Source organism: Notechis scutatus, chromosome 15, assembly GCF_049901735.1.
Source record: "Notechis scutatus isolate UNSWTSFEM ecotype Mainland chromosome 15, rNotScu1.2, whole genome shotgun sequence".
Classification (NCBI taxonomy): domain Eukaryota; kingdom Metazoa; phylum Chordata; class Lepidosauria; order Squamata; family Elapidae; genus Notechis; species Notechis scutatus.
This window is the reverse complement of record NC_142023.1, coordinates 3,747,753-3,770,969: the sequence shown is the minus strand read 5'-3', so window position 1 is coordinate 3,770,969 and position 23,217 is coordinate 3,747,753. Positions and strand designations below refer to the sequence as shown.

Below are 23,217 nucleotides of genomic sequence, written 5' to 3'. Positions count from 1 at the left end.
CTTTCTTTTCTATTTTTCCTTCTATCCCTTTATCCTACTTGCTACCGATTTTTTACTCTTCAACTTCCAACAGAACTCTATTCAAAAACAAAAACCCTGCTAATTTTCTGCATCCTGTTAAGCAGATTTAAAAAAAAAAAAAAAAACCTTCCAAATCATGCTAGGAAAAGAGATCTGCGTCTCTGGGGGGAGGGGAAAAAAAAATACCCCAACAATGTGCAGCTTGTTTCCAATAATTAAGAAATAGAAATAGGTTCAGGGAAGCTTGGGAAAACACACACACACACACACACACACACATCTTCCAAATCTCAGCGTTCCTGGGAAGTAAGTGACCCTTCTTGTTTTTATTTCAGAGTTCCTGAGGCTCAAAGGGTTTGGAAGTCTGAGTAGCATTCCTCGCAGCTTTGGCTTCCGCAGGGTCTCCGTTGCCCCCAGACTCTCTGAGACCCACGGAGGGGGGTCGCTCTCTTCTAAAGGCTTCCTGACCCTCCGCTTTGAGATTACTCAAGACGACTTGGGTGCTGGGCCCAAAAGCCCGTCGCATTATGCCTGCTCCAGCCACATGTTCACCCACATGGGCACCATGCCCAGGGGCAGCACAAGACAGAAGAAGGCTGGGAGCCAGGGGGCAGAGAAGGCCTTGGAGCCAACGTTGCCAAAGGCCCCCAAGCTTGGAGATGTGGAGAGGGCTGTTGCTCCACAGACAGGTTCTCCCTTGTGTGGAGAAAAAGCAGAACCCAACGAGAAAGAGAGGTCGTCTTCTAGAGTCAACATTGGTCCAAGCAGCTCCTCAGAAGTGATAGTCCAGGCTGAGAAGTCCTCCCGAGGTGTCCTTGAGCCCGGAGAGATGATGTCCAGCCCAGGAACGAAGGAGAAACCGAAGCAGGTAGAACAGGATGGTCTTGAGAGGGCTCAGGATGACCTTGAAGCCTTCCCCCTAAGTCCATCCCACTATGCCCAGTCTTGTGACGCCTACAGCCACCTGGGCACCATGCCGAGGGCCCGTGCTGGGCAGTCCAAGAAGCCCGTCAAAGAGAAGAAGCCTACGAAGAAGACTCAACAAGACCTTGAGGAAGATCTGCCCACAGAAGCAATCCCGTCCGGTGAGGAAACTGCCAAGAAGGCTAGAGACCAAGAGACGGCAGGGACAACCTTAGAAGAGGACCTAGAACAAAGGTGAGATGGAAATCAAGGGGTTGTGTTAATGGTCCATTGCTCATTGGTTCTTCTCTTTGTGTAATGGGGATCTAGCTTCCATTTCAAAACTCCCTCACTCCCCCCCCCAAAAAAATTATGGCCCAGGAAGGTCCTCTAGAACAGTGGTCGCCAACCAGTGGTCCGGGTACCACTGATGGTCTGTGAGAAAATGTTGGTGGTCCGCAGAGAAATGTCACCCCCAAAGCAATTAATCCAGGCTGCTTGGGAACACAAGGCTTGCGTCACCTGCATTGCGAACAACACAAGGTAGTGAGGCGAGGGGGGAAAGGGTGGAGGGGGGGAACTTGCCCCACGCGCCTGGCCTGGCCACTGGGCTGCTTCTTTCTGCTTCTTTCTTCTTCTGCTTTTGGCTGCAGGCAAGGAAAGCAGCCAAAGTCTTCCTTTCTCTCCCCCAAACTCCGCCAGAAATGAGTCTTTGGAACCCTGCAAGGCCTCCTCCTCCAAGAGGCTGCAAAGACTCATTTCTGGTGGAGTTTGGGGGAGAGAAAGAAAGACTTCTGCTGCTTTCCTTGCATGAAGCCAAAAGTCTCTCTCTCTCCCCCTGAGAACGGAGCTGGAGACGGCATCCTGCAATCCCAAATAAAGAAGGATCGATCGGTAGGAAAACGGGGTGGGGGATTTTCCTGCAGACTTTTTGGGGGATTTTCCCGGGGTCTTTGGTCTGTGGGATTTAAAATGATGAGTTTGGTTGTCCCTGAGGTCCAAAAGGTTGGCAACCCGACATAGGTCGATGTTCACCTGCTTCCTGTCTTGGCAGCCAAGAGACACCAGCCCTACTGGAGTAAGCAGAAGGAAGCCATTATGTCAGGCAGATGATGATGGCCGGGAGGGAGACATTGCCATGACTTGGGCGAGAAGAGGACAATCCATCTTACCCAAGGGACGCAGCCCTTTTTGGGGGGTGGACAAGAGAACACCAAGGAAGCGGGGCAGGGGACTTTTTTGCCAACTGTGGCAAAAGAAAGAAAGAACTTTGGTCTCCTGCCACCAAATTGTCCTCAGCTGCCCCAACTTGGCTGGTGCTTCCATGCTCCAGGTCCGTGATCTTGCCTTGCGCTGACCCCAGAGACCCCTCACCCTCCCGAGAAGCTGTCTCCCACTTGGAAATTGGGGGGTGGGTGGGCTGGGATTAGAGGGGGTTCCAGATCCACGAGGAGCAGGAATGTTCCCTCTGCTTCACTCCCAAGCTCCGCTGGGCTGTGCATTCCAGGGGAAGAGGGAGGGACGGGGACCTGGAGAGGAGGAGAAACCGAGGCCCGCAGGGAGGGAGGGAGGGAAGGAAGGAAGGAAGGAGGGGCCAGGGTGGTCAAGGCTGGCAGAGCAAGAGGAGACGGAGCAGCTGGACGGAGGGGGCAGCCGGTCTGGTGGGGTGTTGAGAAGATCGCCCCCTTCCTCCTCCTTCCCTCTGGGGTGCAACCAGGCGGGAGAGAAGCCATGGCCGAGGTGGGGATGCGGTGCCCCAACCTGGACTCCATCAGGTAAGACCGGCGGGATTCGTTTGGCCAGGATTTTGCGTTGGGTTCACCTCTCAGTGCTGGTTTCGGTTCTTCAGGTGTTGTTCTGGAATCCCAGTTAGGTAGACGGACCCACAACATCACAACCAGGGTCTGGCACGATTTGCAACGGTTGCAACAGTACGGTAACAATCCTGGTTTTGGCCATTGCTTTAAGCTGAGGGTTTTTTTTTTTTGGGGGTCCCTAACCAGGGAGTGTCAAGTAAGTGACATTAGCCAGATTATAAACCAAGGTTTGCAAGCTACAATGGCTAGGTTCTCACCAGTGGAACGTCGTGTTTTTCAGAGCAAAATAGCTGGGTTCACAGATCATGCTAAGCCAGGAATCGTGGTTTACAACCCACAGTAGCCAGGGTTACATGCCAGGTTAAAAAAATGAAAGCCAGCAAAGACAAAAAGGTTGTATTCTCTTTTTCAGCATTCTCTTTCCAGCATTTCAGACACATTCCACTTTTCAAATATTCAGAAAGGTCCTTGACATCTTGGCCCATCTTTTTAGGCCACTGTTTTTTTTTAATTGCTTTTTAAAAAAATGCAATTCTTTTCTTTCTTTCCTCCTCCTCCCCCCCTCTCTTTTCTCTGCTGGTTCATCATCTCTTGTCTGGCCAATTTCTAGGTTGCTCAACCCTTTACCTCCAAGTTTATCCCCCACCCCACCCAGAAAAAAAAATATCTGCAAAGTTTAATCAAAGGACCAATTGATGGCTTTTTGGGAGGAAAAACCAGGTTCCTTTTACTCTCAAAACCGTTTGGGGTTTCCCGTCTGCGTAGAGAAATAAAAAAAAATAGAAAAAAGTGGCGACTTTCAAAAAAAACAACTCAGCTACCGAAAGAAAGAGTTTGGTTGTTTTGATGGTCAAGGCAGAGAGCAAAGAAATTGGAGGGGGCCAGTATTTTTCACCCTAATAAAGATCTGTTTGAATCAAATGGATCCCTCCAGAACAGCTGCTTAGGATGCCACGGTGCCTTATTAGAACAGTGGCTAATAAACCATGATTAACAACATTGCAGCTGCTTCTACGACTGAAAGTAGCCGAGATGCAGGGAACATGGCATCTTATCCCATGCTTACCCTAAGCTGCCTCTCTGTGAGTTATAGCTTCACAACATCCCTGTGCGGTAGGCCAGGCTCCAAATTCCTCTCGTTGCGGGATTATAACCCTGATATTTTTTTTTTCTGTTTGAGTTCAGCCCTTTAACCTGATTATCGCCACTCCCTTCTCTGACCTTTTCCTAATAATTGGTTGGCTCTGTGTCCCAATCTGACACCCCCCAACTCGGTGGGAAAATTGCAAAGATTCTAGTTCCGTCCCATTATTTGGGGGCGTCATTCCAGCTTCACCTCGCTGGGGAAGATGGGAGGTGTATTCCAGTAATAAGAGGTGGGAGTATACTGCTGGGGAGTCCAGTATAAGATTGGGATAATTCTTCAATACTTTTGTTTTCGTTGGTTCAGATAAATTTAAAGGCGACTGGTCTGGTTCGCACATGACTTCTATAAACTCAACCACTGGGGTTTGCAGGAGAGATCTATGCCTTCCAGTGGGGGTTACAAGCCCACCCTGGTGGTCTTTTGAATGCTATTGAATTCTACTGTATAGTACACTGAAGATAGTATTTAATTTCGTTGTACGATGTGCAATGACAATAAAGTACAGTAAAGTAAACTTTCAATCCAAAAAGGGAGGATATTTTAGCATCTATGCAGAATATTGTTAGGCATTCTTGTACCCTAAAACAACAACAACACTATTTTATTTTGAAGGGCAATGTTTCAAGATTGCAAGGAAGTTTCTTGGCTTAGCAGCCATGCTGGGTCTAACCCTCCCCAGAAAGCCTGTAAAATCCTCCGTGCCCTTTGACCGGCCAGGAAAAAGCAGTCATCTTCCTTCAAAAATTCTCACCATCCTTTCGTTGCCGAATTACCCGAGCTGGCCTTGTCGTGGGAATCAGACACTGGCTGAGGACATCTGCTAGCAATTAAGGAACCAGAAATATTTTTATATATCTGTCATGTTGTGTGACAGATCTTTTAGTGAGCTTCTTCTCCTCTTTATTTTAGTGACTTTTATATATGGTTGTAAAATCAAACTATTAACTAGTAGTTTTCTTTTATTAGGAGGAGTAATTTTAGGTTTAGGATTAGATAGGATTAGGGCTTAGACTACAAGCTCTGGAATTTATCTGCATCAAGCATTTGGGCATAAAGTGGAAGTACGTTTTAAAATGCTTTTAGCCACCCAAGGATGCAAAAACAAAAGCTAACATTAAAAGCATAAAGGGACTTGAAAAGAAAGTTTAAAAGGAGGCATAAAGTGAATATACAGTAGGGGGGAAGCGTTAAACATAACATGGCTGGCAAGGACACCCAGACAACCAAAGATAAAGGACTTATTTCAGACAGTGGACACTGCAAATAAATCTACTTTTTCTCTCTCTCTGTTCTTCCCTTGTAACCTCTGTAAACAAGCCCTGGTCCTTACTGGATATTTGGGGTCTATATTCTACTACAGTATTAGAACAAACACAGTCCAAGCACCTGAGACGTATTTTGGGTGTAGAACTAAAGTCAGCTCATGCAGCAATTATAGCTGAACTGGGAATTTATACAATTCAAGCCCTGTCTAAAATCAGAGCATATAACGATCAGTACAAAATCAACTAAATGGAGACTGATAGACTTCCGAAGTCATGTTTATCAGAGCAGATAAAAACACAACCTACAAAACTTTTGGATCACTGAACTGACAAACGTTGGACGAAGCTGGTGCTTTCTTGTCTCTTGTTCTAACAGGAGGACAAGTTAATAAAAAAAGAGTTGCTCGAAAAATCATGGACATAGAGGCACAAAATGATATAGCTGTCCTTAGTAAGGCCGGTAACTTGCAATGGGAAAAGTATAAACGCACTTTTCAAATAGGCAGCTGTTTAAAGTTACAATCACCAAAGCATCTTAGAGAGGTTTATGCCAGCGAGATTTGAACTGCTCGATACAATGGTCAGATATGGGAGGCTCCGTTTAATATAAATGTAGATAGATAGAGAGAGAGAGAGAGAGAGAGAGAGAGAGAGAGAGAGATGGAAGAGAGAGCAGGGGGTTAGAAGATAGAAGACAGATGATATATGATATAGACGATTGGATAGATAATAGACAATAGATAGATAGATAGATAGATAGATAGATAGATAGATATAGAGATAGATAGATAGATAGATAGATAGATAGATAGATAGATAGATAGATAGATAGATAGATAGATAGATAGATAGATAGATGATAGATGATAGATAGATAGATGATAGATAGATAGATAGATAGATAGATAGATAGATAGATAGATAGATAGATAGATAGATAGATAGATGGAAGAGAGAGCGGGGGGTTAGAAGATAGAAGACAGATGATATATGATATAGATGATTGGATAGATAGATAATAGACAATAAATAGATAGATAGATAGATAGATAGATAGATAGAGAGAGAGAGAGAGAGAGAGATTGTGACTTTAATTCTGTATCTTTTCCTTGGGTGGGAGTCCAGGGATGGAGGATTTGGGGAAGATATGTGTGTTGGGTTGGTTCAGCAAAGTCTTAAGATGAGAAGTTAGGAAGGAGGCTGGGGGTCTTAGAGGGGCAGCTGCCGGGAGATTTCTGCTTTTTTTTAAAAAAAATTCCAGATTTAGTCCCCGGTTGCTCTCCAAATTCTTGGTTTCCTGCCCAGAATCCCCCCCACCCCCCAGCCTCCAGCCAGATTCACAACCCTGGAATTTTTCTCACGGTCCCCCCACTCTCTCTCTCTCTCCCCCTCAGCTTCCAAGCCTGCCTTCTTCATCTGGTGCTGTCTGGGCTGCGTGGAAAACTTTGGTGGCAACTGGGATGGGGAGAGGCTGCTGCAAAAAGGCTGAGGTTGAGCTTGGGATGAGGTGACAGTGGCGCAAAAAAAAAAAAAAAAATTGGGAGGGGGGAAAGAGCCCTTAGGGTTTTTTTTGGGGGGGGGCTGAGATCATGAAGGACTCCCTTCCGCTTTGCAGACCGGTTCCCACGCTTTCGATTTCGTCCTTGGCAGCTGGCTGGGTTTGTGCAAAACGTTTTGCAACCAGAAATCAAGAAACCAGAAAGCCAAGAAGAGATTGGATTGCACATTTATAAGAAATGTTGTAGGTAGGGTCTCCTGCTTGGGCGGGAGGGGTTGGACTAGATGACCTACAAGGTCCCTCCGTCAACTCTGTTAAATCTGTAGGGTTGACCGGTTCAATTCTTAGCACCCAAAACTCAACAGGGCAGTTTTGAAATGCTTAGCACGCAAGGCAAATTTGGGCTATCGTGACGGCTGGAGGGATAAATCATGGTTAATGAAAAATCAGGGTATCCTTGTCTACACCCTGGACCTCCCTCCGGCTCTTTCCTTCCTTCCCCTTGCTGTTGGCTAGCAGAAGATGCTCTTATAATTTAAGCATTTCGCTGTCAGGATTCCGGTGATTGCCCTAATTCAATCATGAGCCTTAAGCCAACATGTCAGCATTAACCCATATGTAGCCCACTCCGCCACACTGTAATTTACAGTCCCCTATGACCCTGCTTCCCCCCTCCCCTGTGGGTGTGTTGTAAATCAGAGTATTTGGTGCAAATACTCTCAGTATACTTAAAAGAAAAGATACCTTCGTCAAGAGTCAAGAATCATAATGTACAACACTTAATGATAGTCATAGGGTACAATAAGCAATCAAATCATACTAGGAAACAGTATAGATCGTAAGGAAACAAGCGACAAAGTTACAGTCATACAGTCACAAGTGGGAGGGGATGGGCGATAAGGAGTGATGAGAAGATTAATAGTAGTGCAGACTTTGTAAATAGTTGGACAGTGTTGAGGGAACTATTTGTTTAGCAGAGTGATGGCGTTCAGGGGAAAAATGTCCTTGTGTCTAGTTGTTCTAACTAACTTAACACCTGCAGTGATTCACTTAATTGTGGCAGGAAAGGTAAAACGGCGCAAACTCACTTAACCAATGTCTCGCTTAGCAACATACATTTTGGGCTCAGTTGTGGTTGTGAGCCAAGGACTACCTGGTGGCAAGTGTGATAGACACACCAGGAATTTGTCTCCAGTGCATCAGCTCTCAGTGTGCATGCAAAGCAACAGAGTCATAATAATTATAATATCCAAGTGATAAAAATTACAATAATGATACTGATAAGAGAAGATAGTGGAACAGATGAGAAGGATAAAAGTAATACAATCGTACTACTAGGTATAAATAGAAATACATACATACATACATACGTACATACATACATATAAATATATAAAGTTATATTTAAACATACTTAGAAAAGGGGAGATATTTACAAGCGGAAAGAAGAATAAACTTAGATGGGAGGCTGAGTAGAGTTGAGAGAGAAGGGTAAAGGATAAAAGAAAAATTACTTAGGCTGCAAAAGGTTTCCTGCCCAAGAAAACAATTTAACCTGCACAACAGATAGGAAAAACATGTCTTCATATTTAGCTACATCCTACTTCTCGATGGAGAAATCAGCCCAAAGAGGAAAAAGGATGAAGACTAACTGCTTCCAGCACAGGAAGTCCGCCTGCTTGCTGACCCCAGGACCCCGCCAGCTATTTTCGTCTCTCCTCTCCATTTTTGTCCTTTGCAAGATGGGCCTTGGTGTTCCTGCCCTCCGGGAACCGTTTGGGGAGGAAACAGATGGGGCCGGGAAGCAGCGAGGAAATGGGTGGTGCACGCACAGCGGTGTGTCCCTTGCTTCCTCCCCGATCCTGGGGCAAAGGCAGAAACCAAGCAAACACGTGTGGAATCAAAGAAAAAAAAAAAGGACTCCCAATTGTGTCATGGCCAAACAGTCCAGCCCAGTTGTTTACAAAGAGTTTTACAGGCCACCAGTTCAGAATGGCCTGTATTTCGCTGGAGAAAAGAACGCCGGCTGCTTCTAAAGACGTTTTTTAAAGGAAGCAGATAGAGTTGAGGTCACCTGCTTGGATGGGGGGGGGGTTGGACTAGATGACCTACAAGGTCCCTCCCAACTCTGTTAATTTGTATAACACAGCAGTGTGTGAAAGCAGGCAGCCAAACAAGCCATGGCAATCCTAAGTTGTATTAACAGAGGGATACAGTCAAGATCAAGGGAGATACTAATACCACTCTATAAAGCCTTAGTAAGACCACACCTAGAGCTCTGCATGCAGTTTTGATCACCACACCATAAAAAAAGATGCTGAGACTCTAGAAAGAGGGCAGAGAAGAGCAACCAGGATGATTAGGGGACTGGAGACTAAGGCATATGAAGAATGGTTACAGGAACAGGGCCTGGCTAGTCTAGGGAAGAGAAGGACCAGGGGAGACAGGAGAGCAGCCTTCCAATATTTGAGGGGCTGCCACAGAGAGGAGGAAGGGGTCAAACTGTTTTCCAAAGCCCCCGAAGGCCAGACAAGAAACAATGGATGGAAACTGAACAAGGAGAGATTCAACCTGGAATTAAGGAGAAACTTTCTGACAGTGAGAACAATCAACCCATGGAACAGACGTTGCCTTCAGAAGTTGTGTTCATCACAAGATTGGACTGCCATCTGTCAGAAATGGTGTAGGGTTTCCTGTTTGGGGGGGTTGGACTAGATGACCTTACAAGGTCCCTCCCAACTCTGTTATTTTGTTAAACGGCATTCTGAATTCTCCAAAGGGATAGAGGAATGCCAAGTCTTGAAAAGAGCACAATCGGTGATAGATCATTATGAGCAAAATAGTCTCTCTTCACACGATGATGTCATTGTTTAGTTTTCAAGGCGCAAAGTGGAAAAAAACTTTGTTGAAAAAACTGTCCATGTATTCTTAACTAGAAAGCGAGGATGTCATTGTTTAGTTTTCAAGGCGCAAAAAAACTTGAAAAAACTGTCCATGTATTCTTAATTAGAAAGCAAGGCAGCTCAAAGGAAGAGGAAATATTCATTGAGAGATACACACTGAAATATATCTGAAAGCTACCAGAGATCATTCAATAGAGGACATTCATCACACTTAAGCCGTGGTTTGCTGAAATGTAGGTTTGTGCCTGCGCTCATTTCAGCCTGTGCACTGATAGCAATTGCACTTAGACTTATATTCGCAGGGCTTTACAGCTCTTTCTAGCCAGTTTACAGAGTCAGCCTATCGCCCCCCCAACCATCTGTGTCCTCATTTTACCCAACTGCTGGCAGTCAGCAGAAGTAGCCTGCAGTACTGCATTCTAGCCACTGCGCCACCATGGCTCTAAACCAGGGTGGTCAGTCTAGAAACCTCTGAGGACCCCTTTCAAAGGAGCGGGTGCAGGGAGCCAGTGAGGAGCTTTCAAAGAGAAGGCAGGCGGCATATAATTTTAATAAGTAGCATAAATAAAAGTGCTGTCTAAAAGATGATTTCGAATATCTAAAAGTGGGGAAGTGTGACAGACACATATTTTGACTGCTACTAACTGTGCCCTGTCAGTTTCCTGTTGGTTTATATAGCAATATTTCTTTACTTCGCCTAAGTTAAATTAAATTAAATTAAGTTAAGTTAAATTGCTGGCATTTTGACTGACTTTGCTCCTTTATAACAATGCTCTCTATTTCTAGGCATCCGGATGGATTAGGACCATCAAGTGAATATGTTAAGGTAGGGAAATCATATATATCTATCTCTTTTCTCCTCTTTCGGTAACCTGTGATCATAGGGGGTATGAATCTTATTGACGCCTCCAAAATGTGTTCCTTGCAAGAACAGAGTTTTGATGCTTGCAACTCATTTCTTCCTCTTAAGAATAGCTTGCATTTTAAGACCCACTTGGGTGGTTTTTAAACCCATCACAATAGACAGCGAGATGTGCCCAGGTGCGCTCCTGCCCTTTGGCTGAATTTGTCTGCTGGCTTTGCGAGTGGTCACAATAGCCATGGCACAACAATCCAGGCCGAAGGATGAAAGCAGAGGTGGGTATTCAGCCGGTTCTGACACCAGTTCTGCAGAACCAGTCGCGGACATTTTGAATAGTTTGGAGAACCAGCCAATGCCACCTCTGACTGGCCCCCACCAACCCCATCTCTCCACTGCCTCCCATCGAGTCCCAGCTGATCGGCTGGGTCTCCTTTGGTTGCCCTCCACAGGAGAACGGAGCTGGAAAGCAGGTTAGCGGGGTGAGGAGGGAAGGGGGATTTTGCAGTATCCTTCCCCTGCCACGCCCAGCAAGTCATGCCCACAGAACCTGTGGTTAAAAAAATTTGAATCCCACCACTGGCGTGAAAGAGGAGGCATACATTTTGCAGAAGGAAACAAGAACAGGGGTGGGAGTGAGGATCGTAGATAGAAAATAGGAATAGCACTTATTGCAAAGGGAGTAACCCAAAACTGGGTGAATCCCAGTTGAATGGATGCCATGAATGAATGGATGCAATGTAGCCGAAAGCCAGCTTCCTTTGCAGCCGGTCCCTACAAGGGGCAACAAAATAAATGTCCAGCGAGCATCGCCTCTGGATAGGAAGGCGCCATTGCTCAGAAGCTGCCAAGTGTCAACCAGAAGGTGAGAATTCTCCTCAAAAACCACTTGAGTCCCTGCCAAACATTCTTGCTGCCTGGCATCGCCTTCCAATGCAGCTGCCACCTGGGTCCCAAAAACGGGCAAGGGAAGAGATGGCACCTCGGCTTTTCAGCGAGGAAGAAGGCAAAGGGGCTGAGGGGCCATGGCTGGGGAGGATCACTCTGCAGAGTTAAAACGCCAAAAAAGCAGGAAGGGGATGGTGGATGGCTCAGGTTGACCCGTACCCCCGAATGCGACAGACGGACCTGGGACATTAAGCGAGGAAATGTACATTTGCAATCTAAACGGGAGGGATTGCCAGCGATTTGCAAGCTGCTCCGGGAACAACCAGGAACAACAACAAAAAAAAAAAAAACACCAAACGGCTCGTGCTCAAACCGAGGCCAAGGGAAACGGCTGCGCTTAAAAGAAATAACTCTCGGGATTCTTGAGGCATCATTCCAAATATTTTTGTGCGGCTCGTAAGAGAAGGAAGAGAGCCACGAAAGTCCCAGGCCTTCAGAAGCGGCAGATGGATAAAAGAGACTTGTTGGACAGCCACAACTCAGGTTTTCTGGCTTGTGGGCTGGAAGAGGGCCAGAGACTTAACAGAGCTTGTTGCACTCCTTGTAGCCATTTAACCCGCCTCTCCTCCCAAAAAGGATTTGATTGAGTTTATTGTAGAGAGAGGTTAAACTTCCCAGGTGGCAGATTAGACATTAAGCGGGGCAGAAACAGGTTTTTAACATCCACCCATGAGCTGGCTGATGATAAAAGCTGTTTGAAAATAGACATGTCCCGTCTCCACACACTTAAAAATGACCTCACAAATCCCTCACACCCCCGTTGTGATCCTCCGAGGAAGTGGGAAGAATTTTGCCTTTGGCCAACAAGATGTGGTTACAGGATTACACACCTTGGCAAAGGAGGTGGAGAGATGCTCTCCTTTTAAGCACCTGGTTGCTATCACAGGTGCTCAAGAGAAATCCTAAGATAGGGGAGGCCTTTGGGGAGGAGCTGCTCCCAGGTTGTGGAACTCCCGGCCACAGGAAATAAAACTACACGCCCCACCCACTCCATCCTCTCTTTTTCAGCTAAAAGTAAGAATATGTTTACTTCAATGGGTCTTTGGTGTGCAGGCAGGTATTAGACGCCGGAGTATCTTAGTTTGAATTGGGCTCTGGTCCCATAATTCAGATTTTTGTCAATGCACACTCAAGCTGACTGTTTGTTCCCCCAAAAGACCCATGAAGACCCCACCCATTTCTTCCAAGTCGTTGGACTATGGTGCACCCGTCACTGCATTTGGCTAAGGATGATGGGTGTTAACAGCCCACTCCTGGCTTCAGAAAGTTTGCGCTGGGGAGAAAGACACGCACCTATGTAGCTACTCTGGTTGGGCCAAAACCCTAACCAAACCTCGGGGAAGAACGTGCCAGAGACTGGAAAAACTAAAAACCTGCTTGGAGACATTAAAATGATATTTAATGCACCGTTGTCAAGAAATCAGCCAAGGTCAAACTCTGCATTAAGTTGAATGCCTGGCAGGAGGTGAAGGATTTAAAGATTGCAATCGCCGTGCCAACCTGAGCCATTTCCGCAGCGGCTCCGAATCGGGCGTGACTTGCTTAACAACGACAAAGCTTGGCAAGAGAAATCCAGCCCCTCCCCCTCCTAATAATGTGGCCATAAGTCGAGGATTACCCATAGGGTGATTTTTCAGCTCCTAAGGACAAGTTGATGGTGGTAGAAGCTTTTAGATCTCCTGCACGGATGCTTTTTGGAGTGATTTCCTGAACCCGGAGCAGCAGCCGGATTGAACCCGGAGCAAGTCAGGGCTGACTTTTAGCCGTGGGTGGGTTTGGCTGTGGCAAGATCTTGACCAACAATCCAGGTTTCTCGGGGTTGCAAACATCTGGGCAGGTTTAACTGCAGGGAGGGGGTTGTGTGAATGCATTCGAGTCTGGGAAAGGCAGAGGGAGGTCAACCCCTGGTGGGTACCCGAGGGACAGGGACAGGTGGGAAACAAAGCCCCCCAAAAAAAGGGGGGGAAGTGACTGAGTTAAGGTTTTTGGGGGGCTGGGGAGATGCAACCCAGGAACCAGCAGAGAGAAAGACCTCCAAGCTTGGCTGCATCCCGAGCCCCGGGAAAGGGATGCCGTGGGGGGGCTAAGGGACCCCCGGCTGCCCACCCTCACCCCAGCGCCCCCACCCCATCCTTAGGCTCCGCCCCCGCCCCGCCCCCGCCGAGGGATGAGGTAATGTGGGAAAGCAGCCGCGGCTGAAGTTAAAGCGCCGCCGCCGCCGCCGCAGAAGAAGAAGCGGGAGCGGGATCTCCAGCCGGCTTGACCGAGCCGGACGGAGCCATGACGGACCGCTGCAGCCTCTGGAGCGCCTTGTCGGCCGCCGCTTGCTGCTTCTACCGGGGCTCCTTCATGCAAGTGCAGGTGAGGGAGGGAAGGAAGGCGTGGGACCCCCCTTGCCTGGTTGGGGTGGCTTTGGCCTCCCGCTTTTGCCAAGGGAGCCTTTGCACGAAATTGGGGAGCAGCTGCTGCGGCTGGATGGAGAGAGGAGAGGAGTGGTGGGGGGGTCGCAGGAGCATGCCTCTTCCTCCTCCTCCTCCTCCAAAGCTTTGCAAGGGCTTCTTTGTGTGCTAGCCGGAGCCGGCAGCCCCGGAATCCGGCGGAGGCTGGCGTGGGGAGGGGGCCGTCGCGCGGGGACCCGCTGGGTGGGCGGGCGGAGACTTCGATCCCCGGCGCGTGGCAGCGAGCAGAGAGGGGGATTCCCCGCTTCCCAAGGCGAGCTCCCCTCTCCCCCGCCCCGGCAGAGACCGTTTGGGGTGGGGGTGGGGTGGGGGAGTGGAGAAACCGCATCTCTCCCACGCGTGTTTGCTGCGGGTATCCAGGTGGAAGCGCCCACCTTTGGAGGTCTCTCCCGGGGGTGGCCTTTTATTTCTGGATGGGGGTGTGTGCGCGTGTTAATTCTTGGTAGGAAGAGGGCAAAGGGGTTGCTCAGCATCTTTCAGCGCCCTCCAGGTGAGACCCTCCCCGCTCTGTATAAACCTGCTGCTTCCAGTCGTCTCCAGGCTGGAGATGACAGACTACAGCCCCCATCCTCCCCAGCCGGCAGAGAGGTAACTGCTTGGACAAGGTGGGTTTCGCCCTCGCCCTCGCCCACCTGCTTGGCTTTCCAGAGTGGGAGGGGGCGAAGAAAAGGCCCCTAGAAAAGAAGAGGGAGGGAGGTGTGCCTTAAGGGTTAGAAAGGCAGGTAGGAGGGAAACACATACACACACACACACACACACACACACACACCTGTGTAGAAATATGAAGTGGGTGGGGCAGGTTCCCCCCCCCCCCAAAAAAAACCCTGTGTCTATGGAGGAAGCATCCTTCTCTCTTTGGACAAGGGCTGGTTGCAGAGGTCAGAGGTCAGGACAAGATCTCCCCCACCCCAGGGCAGCCAAGCTGAGATTGATGTTTAACACCCCTCCCTGCACACACACACACACACACACCAGCCCCCAGCCCCTTTCTTTCTCCTAGCTGCAGGGCCGTAAGAGAAATATTCGCTTTCCAGAAGGATTTACAACCAGGGAATCCCTGGGGCCTGCAGGAACAAGAATAATAGAGAGAGAAAGGGGGGGAAATAGGCTGGACCACAGTTCCCATCCTAACTCAGCAATGGGAGTTGTGGGTCTTGCATCTTCAGGAGGGAAGAAGGACCCCAAAGCTTGCAAGCTATGAAAGAGAAATCTCCATCCCCTCCATCCGTCCATATCCACCCGTTCTATCCCTCTATCCACCCGCCTATCGCACAACACAAAGATAGGCGTAAGAACCCCTTTAAAAAGAGAAAAAAGAAATAATTGCACACTAGACCTGATTGGAAGAACAGAAAAGAAGAACAGAAAAGATTGTATGAGTTCAACACCGAGGGTTTTGTGTGTGTATGTGTGTGTGTCTGTGTGTTCTCTCCAAATCCATCATTAGCCTATGATGTCATTGGCAATGCAGGCGTCCCAAAACAGCCCTCCGAAATTTGCATCTTGCCATCATTCGGCAGGGACTGAAGCTCATCATGCATTGAATGACAGATGTCTTCTCTCCCCACACCCCTTCCTCGGAGGAGTGGGTTTCTAGAGAGGGCTTCCCTTTGCGGTAGGGGATTTCTGCTCCAATAGTGGCACTCTGACTATTTCACACCCACACACCTCTGCTCAAAGGGGGCTCCGGTTTAGGCAGAGCCTCCCTTGCAGGGGAAGAGATGCTTGAAAGCAGGAAAATCATCATCATCATCATCATTTAAGGGGGCTGATGATGACGTCCTTGCCAACCGACAGAAAGAAGGAAAATGATTTCGACACCCACCTCTTCCTGACTCTTCTTAGTCATGCCAGCCGGGCCAACGTGTGAAGTAGCCAGCGTGCTTCTTCAAAGAGAACCATCTAGATTAAAAAGGGGGAATTGGGAGCCAACAAACCTGGTTAACCAGGAGAGCCTGTCAAAAGCAGGATGGGGGGGGTGGTTGGAGGCAGCCCACCGGAACTGTCCGTGGTGCTTAAAAAGGTTTAAAAACCAGCTAAGTTGCAAAAATAAAAAAACAGTTTGAAGGCGATGGAGTTTCCATTGAGTTCAGGTCAACTGCTAATGATTGTGTGGTTTGCCTGGATGTATCTTCTTAGAAATGGTTATGGAAACTTCCTCCTCCTGAGTTTTTTTTTTTTTTGCCTAGTTCTAAGGTTTGGGATTTATTTTTATTTTTTGGGGGGCCAATCTCCCCTTGAAGTATTAACCAGGTTGTCAAAGAAGGAATGGATGAAGATTGGTTTAGGTGTGGCAGGAAAGAGAGAAATCAAATTTCTCTTGGAGTATTCTTTTGCTGACATTAGTGGAAAAGGCAGACTAGCCGAACTGGGTCACCACCTGTAATATTTTAATTATTTTGCTACTTTTTTCCTTTTTTTTGCTTCTTGGTTTAGAATCTTAACAGGAGAGGGTTTGGTATTTTATGACCCACAAATCTGGTCTATGTTTTTTTCTTTAGGAGAATGGGTACGATCTGAAATATTCACACCAATGTGAATATTCACACCAACGTGGAGCAAAGTCTCCATCTTTGAGGTTAGAGAAAATGGGAGGTAATAGATTTGGTTTCTTCTCTTGACGCAGGAATTTATCTTGCCATGGTGAAGGATTCTGGGTTCTGATTCAGCCCCAGTTTTCTTCCATTCTCTGAGAATCTTATAGCAATCCCACATTGATCACGTTGGAAAATAGGCAATGCCCCTTCATCTTCTCCACGTTTAAACATCCGCTGCCCTTGAAGTCTATCCAGATTCGATCTTGGGAACCACTTGATTTCTTCTCTCTTATTGATCAGGCAATTCAGATGCTGGAAAGAATTTTATTCTGACTTTTTAAGGTCCTTCTTAAGAGCTCTTTGAAAGAAGCTGGGCACCTTGCTATTTACCAGGTTTAAACTGGATTTTTGCTGGGTTCAAACACCCACTTTCCAACTTGGCTTCTCGGAAGCCAGCTGAGGAAGTCACAAATGGCCCTGGGACGCCACAACTGGCATAAGTACGTGGCAGCTGCCAAGTGCCCCAAATGTTGATCACATAAGCTGTGGGGATGATGCTGGGATTGGTTGTGAGCACGAGGACCTGTTGCAAGCCACTTTTATCAGGGTCGTAACTTACAACTGTTCATTTAGTGACCATTCTAAGTCAAGGACTAACTGTACAAGCTCCGATTTGAGTGACATATCACCCTTTTCTTTTTGCATCTTCTCGCCTTCCTCTCTGCTAAAGTCAATGACTGGGGTCCCAGAGCCCCCACATACTCGCAGGACAGGGTCCTGTTTTAAACATCGGGACCTCTTGGACCAGTTTTTATCTCTCTTTGTGCCAATAATTCCAATAGTCATGGACGATGTGGACTAATAGATTTATTGGAGCTTTTCCTAAACTGGATCCTTCCAGACATGGATTGTACCTGTCTGGAGCGACACCTTGGGGAGCCGTTGCCCAACCACGTCTTCCCCACAACACTTTGGCTCTCCACCTGTTCTTTGCGCATGTCAGATGTGTGTCTGGTTGCCCGCCTTGATGAACTCTGTGTGAATGACTTGGGGTGTGTATGTGTGTGTGTGGGTGGGGGGGGTGTTTCAGCTGACAGCAGCATCTCTGCCCGCCAATGGCAGCGCAGCCGGTCTTTGAAACAATTACATCATTGGCAGCCAATGGGAAGCCGGGGAAGAGATGCAGCATTTAGAGGAAGGGAAGGGATGGAGAGAGAGGGAGAAGGAGAGGGAGGGAGGGAGAGAAAGAGAGAGAGAAAGAGAGATATTTGGGATAGATGCCCACAAGCCCTGTTTTTCTAGCTGAACTTCCTTTGGAGCAATTTAATCAAAGGGAATTTGACCCCCCCTCGCCCCTGGTGGTCCCCCCTCCTCCTCCTCCTTTGGGCCTGGGTCAAAGGCAGTTAGGCCCCATGGAGCTGAGACATGACATCATTGTCTCCTCTTTCCCTGGAGAGCTGGGGAGAAATGGAGAGGGTGGGATTGTATGCTTAAGGCTCAGGTGTTGGCCAGCAAGGCAAAACTCATCTTCATGCAAGAAGGTTTCCTATCTAAATCTGTCATTATTATTCATTACCCCAGCCAGGCATCGCCTACAGAGGGGATTTAACCCTTCGCGGAAGAGAGCCGGCTTGTTAAAGCGTTCCCCCACGACTCTGACATTTCTTCCTCCTGTTTCTCTCCCCCCCTGCATAACGACTCCCCACAGGGGCAGCGATGGCACAGACGCCCTGATGAAATCCGTCCTTTACCCATTTGCGCCAGGAATACAAAATACAGCAATCATCCCTTGAAATGTTGGTACTGCTTTATAATGCCTGGATAAGGCCGCAGTTGGCATTACTTGCACTCAGTTTAGGTTGCCACGATATAAAAAAAGATGTGGAGACTCTAGAAAGGGCGCAGAGAAGAGCAACCAAGATGATTAGGGGGCTGGAGGCTAAAACATAGGAAGAACGGTTGCAGGAACTGGGCATGTTTAGTTTAACTCAATTCACTCAGCCTTCTGTCCTTCCGAGGTTGGTAAAAAGAGGACCCAGATGGTTGGGGGCAATGTGCTGACTGTAAAACTGCTTAGAGAGGGCTGTAAGGCACTATGAAGCGGTATAGAAGTCTAAGTGCTGTTGCTATTAATGAAAAGAAGGAATAGGGATGATATGATAGTCTTGCAATATTTGAGGGGCTGCCACAAACAAAAGGGGGTCAGCTTATTATCCAAAGCACCAGAAGGCAGGAGAAGAAGCAATGAATGTAAACTAAGCAAGGAGAGAAGCAATGTAGAACTAAGGAGTGATTTCCTGACAGTCAGAACAATTAATCAGTGGAACGGTTTGAATCCAGAAGTTCCACCATTGGAGGTTTTAAGAAGAGATTGGACAAACCATTTGTCTGAAAATATTATAGGGCACTGTTGGCGAACCTTTTTGGCACCAAGTGCCGAAACAGGAGCGTGCACACACGGGAGAGCACCGGACACTGGAAGAGCTGAGCCTCCGGTTTCCGGCACGCACATGTGCACCAGCCACCCAGTCTTCCAGTTTCTGGCATGCGTGCACATGCAAAGATCAGCTGGCCAGCACACATGCATGTGCCAGAACCCGGAAGGGCAACAGGCGATGGTTGGTGTGCCCAGAGAGATGTCTCTGCGTGCCACTGTCGGCACGCGTACCATTGGTTTGCCATCATGGCTACGGGGTTTCCTTTTTGAGCAGGGAGATTGGACCGAAAGATCTCCAAGGTCCTTTTCCACTCTATTCTGATTGATTGAGCTTGTAGTGCCAATGTCACAAAGTGCGCACATTTTCATCCGCAGTGATTAGGGATGGGTGTAGGGTCTGCCAAGTAGCTTGGACAGTGATAATAATTGCTCCAAAGCCTTCCAGAGTCCAGGGTGAGTTTAAATTGGCTTGTGCAGTTCCTGGTCTGGTCTAGCATCTTAAAGCAGTGGTCGCCAACCAGTGGGCGGGGACCACAGGTGGTCCACGAGAAAATTTTGGTGGTCCACAAAGAAATGTCAGCCCCAAAGCAATTAATCCAGGCAGCGCAGGAACACAAGGCTGCACCGCCCACAGGGCCGGCGGGAACACATGGCTTGCGTCGCTTGCATTGCAAACAACACGAGGTAGTGAGGGCAGAGGGGAAAGGGCAGAGTGGTGGGGGGGTTTGCCCCACATGCCTCACCTGGCCACCGGGATGCTTCTTTCCACTTCTTTCTTCTTCTGCTTTTGGCTGCACACAAGGAAAGCAGCCAAAGTCTTTCTTTCTCTACCCCAAACTCTGCCAGAAATGAGTCTTTGGGACCCTGCAAGGCCTCCTGCTCCAAGAGGCTGCGCCGGCGTGACAAGTCTCACCAAGATTTATTCCTGGCGGAGTTTGGGGGGAGAGAAAGAAAGACTTTTGCAGCTTCTGCTGCTTTCCTTGCATAAAGCCAAAAGTCTCTCTCTCCTCCCCTGAGAACGGAGCTGGAGATGGTATCCTGCGATTCCCAAATAAAGGATGATCGATCGGTAGGAAAACAGGGTGAGGAATTTTCCTTCAGACTTTTTGGGGGATTTTCCCAGGGTCTCTGGTTCGCTGAGATTTAAAATTATGAGTTTGGTTGTCCCTGAGGTCCAAAAGGTTGGCGACCCGTCTTAAAAGACTTCACCACAGTGACCAGAGCAGCAGAAAAAAATAGAAGGGGAAGAATTATGCGATGCTCAGCATTCATTCTCTCTCTCTCTCCCTCCCTCCCTCCCTCCCGGTCTCTTGGCTGCGAGGCTCAACTTCGTGGTTTTTTTTTTTTCAGCTGAATGCACTCAATTGACTAGGTAATCGGAGCACCGAGAAACTCGGAAGGGACTTGGCGGTGTCTTGCCTTCCCCCTGTCGGGATGGTGTTAATTTCCCGCGTCTTTGTAAATGTATCCTCGTGCCTATGAAATAACCGTTTGCGCGCACCTGCCTGTGGCGCAATTTGTTGGCAAACAGGTTGGGGATTTTGTTCTGCGGGCACACAAGAAGTCTGCCCAGTTTGTTGGCTGGGTTGGCTGATTGGTAGGAAGATGGCGAGCCAGGAAACGGTGAGAGAAAGCAGAGCGCCGGGTGGCAAACAGTTAAAACGCTTTCTTTTGAGTGATGTCATCCCCTGCCCAGTTTCTCCTTTTAAACCAGTTGGAAGTTGTGCTGTTGAATTCTTGTTGTACAATAGAAATGGTCCTCCTGAGGTTGTGGGTTTCGAGTTTCAGGACCTGTCCTTCGAGCCAAATATTAGTTTGGCTTATTTCAACAGTGCTAACACCCCCCCCACACACACACACACACCTTCACAGCGTAAGGGTGGCACCCATCTCTAAATCCATGTGCAGTGAAAAACGATGATAACGTTGTGAGCAAAATTCAACTGCAATGATTATATATATATATATATATATATATATATATATATATATATATATATATATATATATATATATATATATATATATATAATTTAAAAAAACTACAATTCAGAAAAGCTAAAACCACAGAGGCTGTTTTAAAAAGTACCCCTGGCTAGCAGCCGAAAAAGGGGAAAAAAATTTAGGGCAGAAAATGGTGGCTAGACTTTTTTTAGCTGCAGCAAGGCAGAAATGAGGCTTAACTTCAAGATTGGCTGTCAATCAAGACCCCCTCCTCAGATAGGAGCAGGTTCCTGCTTTTTTTCTGCACTGGGTTTGCCCCTGGCTCTCCACGATCTGGAGGGGAAGCAGCTGCTGCAATAATTGGTCCAGCAAGGTGGAAGGTGTGTGTGTGTGTGTCTGTGGTAACCTGCTGGGTTTGCCTGCCGGCAAAGCGTTGGCTATCCTCCATCTCTCTGGAGATGCTCAGACCACATCAGTGTCTCCCCAAATAACCCGCTCCGTGCTCGGAGAAGCAGAAAGGTGATTGCATCCCCGCAGGAGGGTTATGGTGGAGGCAAGGGTGACAGCGGCCTTCGGAAGAGACTGGTCCGAGGCTTCAGCTGCCAGCCACGGGCTCCAAACGTGCACCAATCGTGCCCTGGACAATCGAGCGGATCTCTGCCGCTGAACATCTGCTGCCAACCGGCCATTCGCCGCCCTTGAAACCACTTCAGCAACTCATGTCAGCCAACAGGCCCCGTTTCCTTTTTGGCTGCCTTCCCAGTTTGCTGGGAAGCACGGGCAACCCCGTGGGTGCGAATTCAGGCATCGCTGAACTGAAGGCTGGGAGAAGTGGCACTGTCGGTCTGCTGTTTGTGTTTGCCGCTTCCGATGAGTTTGCGGCCGTGAAAGAGCTCGGCACAACCTGGTTTTCTGCCTCAGAAATTTAAAAACAAAAACAAAAAAACGTGGTTTGTATCGTTGAAGTTAAGCTGGCATGGTGGTCCCGAGAACAAACCAAGTTACTCGTTACTCTGGTTTTGCCTTTCAAAAATAAATGGGCTGTCTGATCAGGCTGGCTTTGAGGAATCAATCTGCTTGTCCTGTTCTTTTTTTCCTACTCCACCTTTTTAGTTAAAACATCAATCCTTTTTCTTCAAAAGTTTCTATTTGGGGAGGCCACAAAAGTATCGCTTCAGGGTTGGTCCGACTTCAAAGCTCTCCCTTTCATTTGGGGGTGGTTGGTGATTGACTGAAAAGTCCTGTCAGGGTAATGATGATTTAATAGCTGGCCAAGTGCTTTAATGCTGTAGTGCTGTGATGATGATGATGCAATGGTAGTAATGAGTCAGCAGGATGATTTGATTGCTATTATTTTAAGAGGCTGTATTGTAAGAGAGGTCCTGTTGGTCTCTCACACCTTTTCTCTCTCTTCCTTTCTCTTTCTCCTTCTCTCTCTCTCCCTTTTCTCTCCTCTTTCTTTCTCTCTCCCCTCTCTTTCTCCTCTTTATCTTTCTCCTCCCTCCTTCCCTCCCTCTCTCTCTTGTGTCCTTCCTGGCTGTAGCTGCTGACTGATTGTTTGACCTCTGCCTAGCACTTGTATGTATGTAGTCTTTGTAGACGAAACCACTATATTTATTATTAGAAACCTCTGTGTGATGTATTTACTCCTGGGTTGTCTCACATAGCCACACTGTACGCACTCTGACAAGTCCTTTTCTTCTTCTTCTTCTTCTTCTTCTTCTTCTTCTTCTTCTTCTTCTTCTTCTTCTTCTTCTTCTTCTTCTTCTTCTTCTTCTTCTTCTCTCCTCCTCCTCCTCCTCCTCCTCCTCCTCCTCCCCCTCCTCCTCCCCTCCTCCTCCTCCTCCTCCTCCTCCTCCTCCTCCTCCTCCTCCTCCTCCTCCCCTCCTCCTCCTCCTCCTCCTCCTCTTCCTTCTCCTTCTTCTTCTTCTTCTTCTTCTTCTTCTTCTTCCCCACAGTTCTCCAAGGAGAAGTACATCCTTGACTCCTCGCCAGAGAAGCTTCACAAGGAGTTGGAAGAAGAGCTGAAACTCAGCAGCTCCGACTTGAGGAGCCATGCCTGGTATCACGGCCGCATCCCCCGGGAGGTGAGACCTTCTGGCCAAGAGCGCAACATGACCAACATGGGATTGGAAGCTGGGTTGATCAATGAAGAAGAATCGTTTTTTGGGGGGGCTGGAGTCCCTCAGCCTGGGTGTCTTGGATGGGTGGAGGCATGGAGGAACACGTAGTTAACTCTGCAGGATAGGAACATGTACATAAATGACTGCATCGCCTTCTTGTACGGAGAAAATAATTGTGTGAGGAAGGCAAGGTAAAGTAAAAACTCTCTGGAGAGGAAAGGGTCCAGAATGGGGCCCCAGAGGGACCCTCTACATTCTTGGGGCAACCTAGGACGCACCTCAATATTGGAAGCAGGTATCCAGGGACAGGCACTTTTCAATGTTTCCAAAGCCAAAGTAATATGTACCAAATGCTT

At 47.9% G+C, this 23,217-nt stretch overlaps 2 protein-coding genes and 1 long non-coding RNA gene across 5 annotated transcripts in view; 2 read left to right on the top strand and 1 right to left on the bottom strand.

Moving 5' to 3' along the window:
* LOC148129450 (uncharacterized) overlaps positions 1-22,551 on the bottom strand; it is a 118,414-nt gene extending 95,863 nt beyond the window's left edge. Inside the window, exon 1 of the long non-coding RNA XR_015745422.1 lies at positions 22,427-22,551. This is a non-coding gene — a long non-coding RNA (uncharacterized LOC148129450). The remainder of the gene's footprint in view (positions 1-22,426) is intronic.
* The window catches only part of TRUB2 (TruB pseudouridine synthase family member 2), a 316,494-nt gene that overhangs the window by 104,888 nt on the left and 188,389 nt on the right, over positions 1-23,217 (top strand). The window lies entirely within an intron of this gene.
* The window catches only part of SH2D3C (SH2 domain containing 3C), a 38,025-nt gene that overhangs the window by 2,359 nt on the left and 12,449 nt on the right, over positions 1-23,217 (top strand). Inside the window, exons 2-4 of one of the 3 annotated variants that reach the window (XM_026689620.2) lie at positions 357-1,179; positions 10,341-10,380; positions 22,697-22,825. In XM_026689620.2, coding sequence (XP_026545405.2) covers positions 357-1,179; positions 10,341-10,380; positions 22,697-22,825 — 992 coding nt within the window. Of the gene's footprint in view, positions 1-356; positions 1,180-1,999; positions 2,700-10,340; positions 10,381-13,498; positions 13,723-22,696; positions 22,826-23,217 lie in introns of those variants that run through there. The other 2 variants (XM_087944061.1, XM_087944062.1) reach the window with 2 other exon arrangements.